Raw genomic sequence first — 13,558 nt, forward strand, 5'->3', positions numbered from 1 at the left:
CAATTTTCTTTTTCTGCAATAAGGTCTGACTATGCTTTTTTTCAAGTATGGTCCTGCCCAGAAAAGAAACCCCCAAATGCCATCTTCTGGCTACCATGTCTTACCCCTATAGATGGGACAGTACGAACATACATTAATATCAACAGGCATAGCAACCAAAAAATGGATAGTGATTCCAGCCTTTGGTCTGCATGTTTAGCCCTCTTGACTTGAGGCATTGGAAGCAGAAGCTCCAGTTACTTAACTATCCCCAGCTCCCTTGAGACTTCCTCACTGCTGCCTGTCTTCCTATACTACTTTACTTCACTATCTGTGAAAGCTGGTCCTACAGAGTCTTAGAGTTTTCCAAAGCAGTAGGTACAATGTCAGTACCTCAGGGCCCTTAACCATATCTAAACATAAACTCTGAGAACACAAGGTCACTTGAACATCACTCTTATTCTCAGAGACTTTCTGAAATCAGATTCCAGAGGCTGTACTCCTTTTTCTTATAGCCTACATACAGTACCTGAATCTGCTCCAAGACTTCTCGCTGCATCTCCACAGCCATATGGTACACATGGTGATCAGAGTCATTGTACATCACAGCATTCTGGAACATCAGCATCAGGTCCCGCTGGAACTGAGCCATGGTGCAAATCCGTCCCTTAGACAGATTCCTTTTCAGGCTAGTTAAGTCCATGGGTCTGCAGGTGGCCAAGAGAAACCACAGGAAACCAAACCTTGATGTGGGACCTAATATGCTCTCTTGGAGAACCAGCTCTTAATTCCCATCAGATCATAAAATGGCAACAGCAGCTAATATATGACTTTTTACAATAAGCCAAGTGCTTACCTTGCCAAGTACAAGGTACTGTCTATATTAATTCACTTGGTCCTCTCAGTAAACCTATAAGCTAGGTACCTTATTATCACCAACTGGCAGTGGGGAACCAACGCTAAAAAGGTTAAGTACTTGCTCAAAGTCACACAGGTTGGATTCCAACTTAAGGCAGCCTGACTCCAGAGCCCACAAACCCAGCCACTATACTCTACCACTGTAGGAGGAGTGCTGGCCCCACATACTAAAGTTGTAAAGAGCTCCAATGATTAGTCTGTCACAGAGGAGTTACTGACTGACCGTTCACAATGTGTAGTCATATACTAGTTGTTTCATCTGCTTCTCTTACTATATAATCAAAAGCTAGGAATTTTTTTCTCCTTTTGTGAAGATGAAGAGTGTGAATGAAGTGAATGTTTAGATAAATAACTATTTAAGGAGACACAGAGAGTGGGTATATAAAGGAAGACATAGCAGTGTAGAAAGAGGACTGAAATAGGAGGTTAAGAATCTGGGGTTTAGTTCTAGCTCTGTTCTTCACTGTTGATCACCCCAAGTCACAAGCACCTCTAAGCCTTACTTTCCTCATGTATAGACTGAAGGAGTCGGTCTCCAAAGGTCCTTTCCTGATCTTTTATACTCTATTAGCACACTGATTTATGACAGCATTTTAGATGAATTATGCTATAAAAATCCAAAATAGTGCTATCAACCAATGTTTGTAACAACCATTTGGATTACCACCTTTGCCTTAGCATACCTATAACAGCTTGATGAATACAATGCTCTTTTTAAAGTTTTGCTCCAAAAGAACAGTATCAAAAACTATCAAAGGCTATGTAAGATTATAATGAATGGATATTACTTAAAAATCAATATAAAAAAGAAAAAAGCCTATTATTATCCTTTTGTTCTCTGAATTCCTTCTCAAATGAAGACCAATCCTACCATAACTTTACAAACTTGTTCAAATGTAAAATATATCTTGAGTTTTTAAGTAATGTAAACGACATAAAGAAATGATGAGGATGCCTGGCTGACTCAGTTGGTGGAACATGTGACTCTTGATCTCGGGGTTGGGAGTTTGAGCCCCATGCTGGGTGTACAGATTACTTAAGAAAGAAAAGAAAGAAAAGAAAAGAAAAGAAAAGAAAAGAAAAGAAAAGAAAAGAAAAGAAAAGAAAAGAAAAGAAAAGAAAAGAAAAGAATCTAATAGATCAGAAATAAAGTATGAAAAGACAGATAGAAAAGCAACCAACCTTTTCTGACCCCCTTTCCACTGACCTTTTCACCACATCCTTGTATCCTGGGGCCTGCCTTTCTGACACAGGCTTCAGAAAAGGACTGCTGAACCTGTTAAGGGACACACTCTGAGAGGATGAAGAAACTCTGGAAAGTCATTCTAAATGAGAAGAATGGCTGTGAAGGCCAAGAGTGGGCTTGAAGACCTACCTGTGACTGGCAATCATCTTCCAGACTGGCAGGAAAGTTTTTTTAAATAACAAGTGATCCTGAACAGGGTCACTCTGGCCTAGATCAGACCTATGGGATAAAACAGGACAGAAAGGAAAAAGTAACTTCACATATGGTATTCTGTCTCTCTCAGGTAGGTAAAGAGATTTTCTCAATATATAGTGCCCCTACTTAATACGGGAAGGAACTAACACCAGAAGTTAAAACATATTTAATTCTTCCATAAGAGACCCCAAACTCTACAAATATTCTCTTACCGGTCACTATTACCTAATGAAGTAGTTACTTTGTACTACCAATCTACAAATGCTTCTGTCTTTAGGACTCTCGCTGATTTGCTCTTCAGCACTTGTGACTCAAAAAAACTTGTGTATGAAAGTAGTCTTTGTTCACTGATGCTTCCTAAGTGCCTGGCACATAGTAAGTGCTCAAATATTTCATAGTATTAAGTATTTCAGAAATGAATCTGGTCCTATGTTTATGCAGAAATATGCCACATTAATAAGTATTTCTCCTATGTTTCCTGAGAAATACTTGGTTTCACATCTTAGGGAATTCTCTTATGTTTCATCTGAGTGCTATACAATTTACATATTTCTCCTTTTCACTAAGAAAATACCTAAGAAAATTTCATTTTTCTTCATGGCCCTTCCTTCTCTGGGCCAATAAATTGTCTAGTTTATTTTTTCTTCCAGGTGCTACTGTCCATTGTTTTATTTCACCTTATAATCTTCCCAGTTGACAAGTTTTCTGTTTACTCCAAAGCTTAACATTATGTTATACTTCCTACTACTGCATTAATCTCTCAAAATGGGTTCTTCTCACACCTGATGTTTTATATCCTCTTTGTGCTTTATGTACCATACTGTGTGTGTCCACTTGAGCACAACTCACATCTCATTTTATCTTTCTCCAAGTTGAGCAATTACAAACAACTACCCAGTTTCAGGATATAGTATCTCAACTGCATCTAAATTATATACACAAAAATCAACTTGTCCTTAAATCCAGAACCCTATCAGAACAAGGCATTTAAAGACCAAAACAAACCTCTTCCTTTGTTTTTGGTCAGTCACCCAGAAGGAATAATAGTTCTTTGGTACCAGGGCATTTTTTGTTCATACATCCACACAACTGGTATTAAGTTTCCATCATATGAAAGGTACTGCCTTAGGTTTTGTAACCTCATAAATGATCACCTTTGCAATATTTTAAGAAATAATCCCTAGCTTACCTTTATTTCCACCTATTTGGAAATGCATGCCAAGAAACTACAAGTAAAAATGTGGGAATGGAAAGGACCTGCAGGAAAGGAGTAGCGCTCCACAGGCTCTATTTCTATTTTTCCTGAGAGTTAGTACCAACTAAGAGAGAACCGAGAAAAGAGGAGCCTGGAGAATATCTAGCTTTCAAAGTAGTTTTAAGCTTGCCTGATTATAACATAAGAACTCAGCTTTCTATCTCCCCTTAAGCCATCTGGTCAAGAAGAGTCAATTACTATTATCTACTGCTTTCTAATAAATATTCCATGTTTATCCTAAATCCTAAAATAAGAGTGTGGATTTTGCCACGCAAGGTACTAAAATGTCATGAAATAAAATGTCCCAGATTTGAGATTTCCTGTTTTTTGGATAGTAATCATATGTCCTCTGCTCATACTTACACAGGGAGTTACAGAAAAGCAAAGGAAGCAATTCTTCAACAACCTGGGTATTAAGCTGTGTTCTACTTGCATAATAAAATTTTGAAATCTGCTACTTAAACAACACTTCATGCTATCTTCCCTCAGTAGATAGATACAAGACCAGGCCCAGAAAAGGAACTATTTATTACCATAACAAAAACATTTTTTCCCCTGATTTTAAAAGAAATTCCCTTTACTAAAAAAAAAAAATTAAGATTCCAAAGTGTGCCCTTTAGCTTCATAATTATTTATAAGAAGACAATTATATAAACAATTCCCCAGGATCTGTGAAAAAGAAACAAAGGAGATCAAAACTTCAAAATAATTTTTAATTTCAAGTTACAAGGAGCTGTTTTAGTATTTTTGAAAGAAGTACAGTTTCAGTATTAGACTTGAGGGACAATCTGAATAACCAATGTTTCCAGAATAAATATAGTAATTAAAGAGAAAGGTTATAGAGGCGCCTGGGTGGCACAGTTGGTTAAGCATCCGACTCTTGGTTTTGGCTCCGGTCGTGATCTCAGAGTTGTGAGAGCAAGCCCTCACATCAGGCTCTGTGCTGAATGCAGTCTGCTAAGGTTTCTCTCTCCCTCTCCCTTTGCCCCTCCCTGCCTCATGCGTGCTCTCTCTCTCTCAAATAAATAAATCTTTTTAAAAAAATAGAGAAAGATTATTTATGAAAGAGATTCTCAATGTTGATGAAACAGATTTTTTTTAAAGTAGCCTCTATGCCTAACATGGGGCTCAACCTTACAACCCTTAGATCAAGAGTCACACACTCTACTGACTGAGCCAGCCAGATACCTGAAACAGATTTGTTTTATAAGTGGAAAACATAGACTTTTATTTATACAATAAAATTATATTTAATTCTGTTTCTAGTGTTTTCTAATTTTAATTTCCTTTTATTATTTTACAAAAGTAATTCATATTCATGGTTTCAATTCAAATAGGCATAAACAGAAGTAAAAGTCTGAATCTTAACAACCTTGGATAAAAATCCATACTTACAACTTTGAAGAAGTAGCACGGCTGAAAAGGATGTCCACCAGAGGAGTCTCCTGAATGCTGAAACCATCATCACACTCACCTGAAGAGGGCTGGTCTTCCATCTCTGACACATACCCTTCACCCTGGTCCTCCTCTTTGGATTCTTGATGAACCTCCCCCTGGGAATGCCAGGAAACAAGGAGAATTTTAGAAAGAGATTTACTATCTGCAAGATAGTAAATTTACCCTGCATGGGGTAAATGAGGGCTGACTTTAAGGTGGAAAGGGTCAACTACATAAAGCTATAAAAGAGATTAGAGAAAGGTGACTTAACCAGACCTTAGTCAATGAATTCTTAGTAATAATTTGGCTGGAGAACTGTGATTCTGTATCCCAAGAAAAAAAATGAAACAGCAATATACTAATTTCTAGAAAGATGCTGTATTTTTAAAACTGTCAGTATGACTTGTGGCCCTGGAGTTGCTGGTCTAATACTCATCATAATGGCATTCTAAATTTTACTGATTGCTCACTGTGAGCTAGGCAATAAACAAAGTGCTTTACAAGAAATGTCTCACTTAAACTTCACAGCAAACCTAAGATAGAGAGAGCACTATTCCATTTACAGCAGAAAAACTGAGGTTTTAAGATGTTCACTGACACATCTAAGGTCACACAGCTAAGTGGTGCTGAAACCCAGATTTGCAACCAGGCTGCTGAACTCTCTGTGGTTAGCCTATGTGCAGTAACTACTGTGTTCTGCCTCCCTGGGCAGAGGACCAATCAGCCATCTGGTTTAAGTTACTTACTCACCTCTTCACTCTCCATGGATAGTCGCTGAATTGCATAAATCTCTGAGGGAGCTGAAGTCACCTCTGGCCTTCCATTTTCTTCCAGTGACTTCTTAGCTACCAAGGGGTCTACCCTAGCTGAAGGCTGTTCAGGCTTTCTGCATGACTCTTCTCCTTCAGTAGCTTCCATTTCCCTTCCCTTTTGTTGTCTGGTACCAGATGAAAGACAGCAACCTTCACTTGATTCTTTACTGCTAATGCACAATGGCTCCATTAAATAAGCAACCTGCAATCATAGTATGCAGAGGAACACCAGTGGAAACCATTATCTACTATCAATAATGTTACATGATTATACTGCCACTATGACTCAGTTTGAGATGCAAAGAGATTAACTCATTCATTCCATCATTTAAAATGTGTATAATACATGAAGAAATGTTCAAAATCATTAGCCATCAGGGAAATTCAAATCAAAACCACACTAAGATACCACCTTACGCCAGTTAGAATGGCAAAAATTGACAAGGCAAGAAACAACAGTTGTTGGAGAGGATGTGGAGAAAGGGGATCCCTCCTACATTGTTGGTGGGAATGCAAGTTGGTACAGCCACTCAGGAAAACAGTGTGGAGGTCCCTTAAAAAGTTAAAAATTGAACTACCCTATGACCCAGCCATTGCACTACTGGGTGTTTACCCCAAAGATACAGACGTAGTAAAGAGAAGGGCCATATGCACCCCAATGTTCATAGCTGCATTGTCCACAATAGCCAAATCATGGAAGGAGCCGAGATGCCCTTCAACAGATGACTGGATTAAGAAGCTGTGGTCCATATATACAATGGAATATTACTCAGCTATCAGAAAGAACGAATTCTCAACATTTGCTGCAACATGGATGGCACTGGAGGAGATAATGCTAAGTGAAATAAGTCAAGCAGAGAAAGACAATTATCATATGATTTCTCTCATCTATGGAACATAAGAACTAGGAAGATCGGTAAGGGAAGAAAGGGATAAAGAAAGGGGGGGTAATCAGAAGGGGGAATGAAGCATGAGAGACTATGGACTCTGAGAAACAAACTGAGAGCTTCAGAGGGGAGGGGGGTGGGGGAATGGGATAGACTGGTGATGGGTAGTAAGGAGACTGGTGACGTATTGCATGGTGCACTGGGTGTTACTCGCAACTAATGAATCATCGAACTTTACATCAGAAACCAGGGATGTACTGTATGGTGACTAACATAATAAAAAAACATTAAAAAAAAATAAAATAAAATGTGTATAATAGGGGTGTCTGGGTGGCTCAGTCAGTTAAGCATCTGCCTTTGGCTCAGGTCATGATCCCGGGGTCCTGGGATCGAGCCCCACAAGGGGCTCCCCGCTCAGTGGGGAGCCTGCTTCTCCCTCTCCCTCTGCCTGCCACGCCCCCTGCTTGTGCTCTCAATCAAATAAATAAATAAAATCTTTTAAAAAAATAAACAAAATGTATAAAATAACCCAGATACCCAGACAATGGACTAGTTGCTAGGAACCTAACAGTAAACAAGATAAATATGGTTCTTGCCTCTTCAAAGAGCTTATGCTCTAATTTTTCATGTCAAGTGTCAACTCTGATCAATTGGGAGTGGCAGTCTAGAAAACTGCTGAAAATTTTGTTTGCCACAGATGATGCAGAAAGAAGTAGCAACACATAAAATGGATTCTCACTGATCTTCGCCTAGGTTCTCTTGAATGTGTGAAGTTGCCACATAAATATAAACTGTCCAATTTGGTTTATTTCTGGCCCTCAACCTGAAACCAGGGTAATAAGGACAATGTAAAATATTGCCTTGAAGTCATAATGTTATGACCTTCAAAGAGTTCGGGTGTCATCTCCCATGACTCTGAAAAATGAATTGCAACAGATATTCATAAGGCAGTTCTGTGTACGGAAATTCCACTTCCTATGATCTTGGGCTCCTAATGACTGGGATCTTACAACATTTGGTCAAAAAGTATATATTCAGGGGCGCCTGGGTGGCACAGCGGTTAAGCGTCTGCCTTCGGCTCAGGGCGTGATCCCGGCGTTATGGGATCGAGCCCCACGTCAGGCTCCTCTGCTATGAGCCTGCTTCTTCCTCTCCCACTCCCCCTGCTTGTGTTCCCTCTCTCGCTGGCTGTCTCTATCTCTGTCAAATAAATAAATAAAAAATCTTTAAAAAAAAAAAAAAGTATATATTCAGCACATATTTTGTTATTAGCACCAAGTGCTAGAGACATAACAATTAACTTAGTTCCTGCCACTGTGGAGTTTGCATTTTAGTAAACAATATTAAGAGTGGTAGAAATATGTATGAGTAAGCATTCTCTTAGAAAGTTGGGACTCTTTCAACTCTGGAAATAATGGCTCCCCATTACCTCAGAAAGAAAGTGGAGGAGATTCTGACGGCTGACTTGCTCTGCCTCTTCCTGAGATTCCTCACTGCCTCCGTCCCCCACAAGCAGCTCACTAGGTTCTCTCCCTGGGCTGCTTTCCTCTAGTTCCTCAGCCCCTGGCTCCTCAGTTTCTCTCCAGCTGCCCACATCAAGATCCAGACTGGAATCCCATGAGCTGAAGAGGGACCTGCAGTCGTTGCTCAGCTCAGAGTCATTGGGATAGTCTTGCTCCGAATCGAACCAAACCCACTCACGCCCCATCTGTAAATACACAGAAAAATGTGTTAAATTCACTCATACAGCTATTTCTAAGGCATTTTCATCTCCAACGTCCAGTAGAAAGACAAGGGATCAGAAACTTCTTTCTACTCACCATTACAAAGAATAAAAGCTAGCTGAAGGGAAATATCAGGAAATGAAATGTTTGTCATTCGGAATAAATTGTAAAAGCCCCATGTCAAAGTGTAACAGAAGTATTACCCAGTGATTTTTTCTTGGGTTTCCTCACACTCCAAAAGAAAGGAACAGAAGCATAGATAGCTGAACAGAATTCCTCTATCGCAAATCACCCTTAAACTCAACTGGAAGACAATACATTTGAGGGACAAGAGATGTTTTGCTCAGTGTATAGACATTTTAAATCTATCAACCATTGAATCCTCAAAACATACTTTATCTGTGGCATTCTTCTGGTCATATCCAACTCACTCCTCAGAATGAGTACAGTATCAAGTTTTAAAACTATCTTCCCTTTCTCTCATTACACTACACTATCCTGGTTTTCTTACCCCTTTCTCCTCTCCCCGCCCCCGCTTATTTTTTAAGTAGGCTCCACGCCCAGCATGGAGTCCAACGAGGGACTTGAACTCATGACCCTGAGATCAAGACCTGAGCTGAAATCAAGAATCAGACTCTTAACTGACTGAGCCACCCAGGCACTCCTCTCCTCTCTCTTTTACAAGTTGCAGGAAATCCTTCTTCTATGTTCTTGCTTGGCCTCTGCTTCCTCATTAATACGTCAAATAATGTCTATATTTTGAGGTTTCAACTTTGATCTCTACTCAAATAGCTCCCATATCTCCACCTTTACTTCTTATGTGCTTTCTGGTCTCATTTTTCCATGTACCCAAAGGTCAATTCCCTTTAGGTGCCCTACCATCTGCTCAACTCAACATTTCTAACTAAATTCACTTCTCTTCCTGAATATCTCCAAAATCATTTGCTTCCCAAATTCTCTTTTCCCCCATATCAACACTATTTTCCTAATCTTCTTTACTTCTCCTATATTCAGTACGCAAGCCCACTTCTCAATTTTCAACCACAGTAATTTTTCTCAATGCCCATCCTCTGTTCCTGAAAAAATGCCATAGCCTCCTGGTAAGTTTGACCTTTAATCCAATCTACTATTAAGCACATCTGTCACCTTCTCTACCAACCCAAAATCTATATCCTTTAATGGATCTCCTCTACAATCTTCTCCCATCTTTAGGGCTTCACTGTTTGTATCACATGCAAGTTTGTAGATTGCTTTGGGATTTTTTTTTTTTTTTAAGTAGGCTCTACGCCCAACGTTGTGCCCATTGAGACTTGAACCTGAGATCAAGGCCTAAGCTGAGACCAAGAGTAAGATGCTTAACTGACTGAGCTACCTAGGAGCCCCTATACAATAGTTACTAATCTTCTAATTCCTGGATTGACTGAATTCCTATCACCCCACAAGACTGTATCTTCTACTTCCTTAGAATCTTAATAAGCTTTATAGTTTAAGTCAGAAAGATCTGTGACTTCTAGTATCTTTCTAAAACACATCTTTTTCAAGAAAACTCAATGTACTAGACAATACCCTATTAATGTCCATTTCTGTATAACAAAAGGCTCATAACTGGTTCATTTCACGGAGTTAATTTTTATTTAGTAACAAAAGTTGGAATAAACTCAGATGATAAATTTCCTAACTCTTAAACTGATTTTAGGCTTCAAATAGCAATTAATTCTAAAATATACAAGAACCCTACATATAGAATCAGGAAGGAAACAGTGCTATACTGTTCTAGAAATACCATCTGCAAATACTACATAGTACACTAAGTAGGACAAATGTCTGAAATAAAAGTCAGTGCTACCTCCATCCATGCTCTAATCTTCAATTAAAAGCAATGCCATCAAAAGAACTCTGAAAACCTTAAGTTTTCCCAAACATTCAAGAAAAGCTGAATAGGATCATCCTCAATACACAATGCAACATTTTAAAACATTAATTATAAATTCAATCTTACCTTCTCCAGGCTGTTGAACAGTTCACATTATAACACCACTCCCCCCCCATCATCTCATTTCCACAGATGATAAAACAATTATCATGCAGAAAAAAATCTCAAGCTTCTCACACACACATACACACACAGAACACACCAAAGGCTAGAGTTTTCTTTACTTTCAGTTTATTGTGTACACACACACTTCACAGGTGTTTTGGTTTTTTTTTAAAAAGTCTGTACACTTCACCGGACAGTACAAACTAGCTACAATCTGCTAGCTACACATTAGGACATTAACACAGCCCATGATTTTTGCCCTACAACAGGCAATTGTGCTACTCCAACTCTCTGAGAGAGTTTCCCCAGCTCATGTCACATGGCCCAGGTGCCTCCTCTTCTGTAACTTCCACTTCTGGAACTGGGCCGACAAGCCCAAGCTCCATCTTGTTTACTTTTACTTCAGGTTCAGCTCAATGAGGATACTCTGAAGCTTCACTTTTTCATCTTCATATCTGCTTCAATGGCACAGCGGCGCCCCCTGGTGCCCCCATCCTAGATGACAGGCAGACAAAGAAAAGGAGCATGAGTGAGTTGATTAGGAGGTAAGAGAAAGTTTCAACAATGCTGGGGATATGGTTTCTTGGGGAAGAGGGAAGAGAATCAGCAGAAAAATCCAGGAAATGAGAGGTACAGATTTGTCTTCCCACAGAGTGGGCTAAAAAACTCCTGGTAGTCTATGAGAGGAAATGCAGGACATTTTGCTCCTGCACACCAGAGGTCATTGGGGTTCACCTGGGGTCCCAAAGAATGACCATTAGTCATCCCACCCAGGCCCCAAACCATGTTCAAAGGAACAGGCAGAGTAAAAGAAAGGTGAGAGGGTCAGAAAGGGCAGTGGATAGCGAGATTCTTGGCTAACATACCTGTCCAGCTGTTGGTCCCTATAAGAAAGGCCTTTCCTGCAGACTGACCCTGGCACTAGTTCCCTAGCACCTCCTGACAGTTGTTTTCCATGAGATCAGGACAATCAGAAGGCTTCTTTCCATCTGCTGCTCTCTCCCTGCAGCCCAGCTCCTTCCTCTTGTGCAATACTTTGCTGTCTTCAATAGATAAAAGATCCTATTAACCAGCTTTGCAACAGCCAGCCAATTGCTTGGGGATCCAGAGTCACTGTTGCAGGCCAGTAAGAAAGAAGGAAGATTACAGTGTTCCGTCCGTGGTACAGGCTGACGCCTGTAGGCAAGATGAATTAGTGAACACTTCTGCTGGGCTCGGCCATTTTTACATTTCTAACATGCAAGGACTCTAAAATTTTCAGAGCTCATGAACATAAGTTGCCTTTGAGGCGACATTAAAGATAAAAATAACACCTTGCATTTATTTAACACTTTAATTTTTTTCAAGCCAGTTCCATACCTTGATCTCATTTTATCCTCACAACATCCCTGTGAGGTAGGCTGGACAGGTACCTCATTATACAGATGAGGAAAACAAGGTTCAAAGAGATAATCCAGTGAGTTTAAGATCATGCGTTTTTCGAGCTGATGCTCTTCCATTACATCATGCTCAGTGCCCCATAATGAACACAGATCCAGAGGGTAGTTCAATTCACAGAGGAAAATAGTAAGTCTTCAGGGCTAGCTTTACTAAGTTTAGCTCTAATTTTACCAGCCACCACTGTATGCAGTACTCACTGTTACTAAGATTCTTATTTAAATTATACTAAGTATTTGTGTATCAGGCATCAGTTTTGCAACTTAATGTTGCTGGTATGAGAAACACTTATAAACACTTATAAAAAGCCAGCTAGCAGCTGCTGCTCTGAGCAATCTTATTTACAGGAAAAGAATTGGCAAAAGGTGGAGTCAAAAATGAGCAGGTGCATCCTAGATCCTTACCAAGAATACCTCATTTCAGTCCAGTGAACTCATAAATAGTCCCTACCCAGCCCACACACACACACATGCAGAAAGACAGGAATGCAGAAAATGAGACAGATTCTTATTCAATGACCTGAATAAAGAGAAGTCCAAGACACTGCCACAGTCTGCATGTTGGATTTCCCTCTGCCACCCACCCCCAGCAGGAGCTGAGAATCTTTGTGGCAACACCACCCCTTGCCATTCAATACTTACAAAGAGAGAGAGAAGGAAGGCAGGAGAGCCCATGGGGACACTGTCCTGTTAGAGGACAAACAAACACTGATCAGGTTCCACAGAAACTCTCAGCCGTAAGCACCCCAAACCTCAGGACAGAGACACAAGCACCACACACACAAAGACAAAATTTAAAAACTCAAGAACAAGAGGAAAGAGATCCAAAAGCAGTTTGGCCATTATGCTTTCTGGAACAGGAACTGACGGTCCCCAACTGCTGCAAACGTCATTTCCCCCACCTTGCAAGCACTCACTCAGAGAAATTAATAATGCACTCATTCAGCTCACAATTTCTCATGTGACTGACTGGGCCTTTCAGTCACAGCAAGTGTCTTCAACGTTTGGATGAGTATATCCAAAGATTTATATGTCTATACACCATTGAAATACAGAAGCCCAGCAGTCACCAAGTACCAAGTAGTAACCTAAGGCTCCTTGGATGCTTCAGACTTCTAGTTTGGAACACTGCTATACAGGCTCTTTCTTGTCCCCTCACCTTCTCTGAAGAATCCTGTTTGCGGGTAGAATCTCTCCCTCGAAGACTTTTAGCACTGATTCCAGATTCAGATGTCTGCATAATCAACTGTGTGGCCAGGAATTGCTACAGGGAAAAGAAAGACAGTTGGCCCTTGAGACCTGACCCAGGAGGGTAGAATTAAGACACCTTTGGCTTTGTAAATGGGACTTCATTTAATATCCGTCTGCAAACAGCATTCAAATACTTCTCGACTGACTGAAAGTTTAGCATATTAGATTTTAATTCTAGTTGTGCATGCTAAAGGATCTAAGTGCCAAATATCTCTTAACTTTTTCGCTATAATACAGAATAACTATCTCTTAAGAATGAGGAAGAGAAAAAAAAACCTAGATGAACCAAAGGCCATTAGGTAATTTAATTTAGCAGACTATGCAGGTAATAGACATCATCCCTTGAAGTTCAATATCCCAAATGGTCCCTGGTAATGCAA

At 39.9% G+C, this 13,558-nt stretch overlaps 1 protein-coding gene across 6 annotated transcripts in view; it reads right to left on the reverse strand.

Moving 5' to 3' along the window:
* Positions 1–13,558, reverse strand: part of BRD8 (bromodomain containing 8) — a 33,140-nt gene that overhangs the window by 399 nt on the left and 19,183 nt on the right. For 3 of the 6 annotated variants that reach the window (XM_011229279.3, XM_011229277.3, XM_034656069.1), the window contains 3 exons: positions 13,087–13,191; positions 12,570–12,614; positions 10,596–10,986 (listed from right to left, as the gene is read on the reverse strand). In XM_011229279.3, the coding sequence (XP_011227581.1) occupies positions 10,927–10,986; positions 12,570–12,614; positions 13,087–13,191 (210 nt within the window). In that variant the 3' untranslated portion in view covers positions 10,596–10,926. Of the gene's footprint in view, positions 1–508; positions 687–2,104; positions 2,174–2,272; positions 2,363–4,988; positions 5,147–5,780; positions 6,045–8,158; positions 8,438–10,595; positions 10,987–12,569; positions 12,615–13,086; positions 13,192–13,558 lie in introns of those variants that run through there. The other 3 variants (XM_034656067.1, XM_034656068.1, XM_034656070.1) reach the window with 3 other exon arrangements.

The sequence above is a fragment of the Ailuropoda melanoleuca genome, chromosome 3 (genome assembly GCF_002007445.2).
Source record: "Ailuropoda melanoleuca isolate Jingjing chromosome 3, ASM200744v2, whole genome shotgun sequence".
Lineage (NCBI taxonomy): Eukaryota > Metazoa > Chordata > Mammalia > Carnivora > Ursidae > Ailuropoda > Ailuropoda melanoleuca.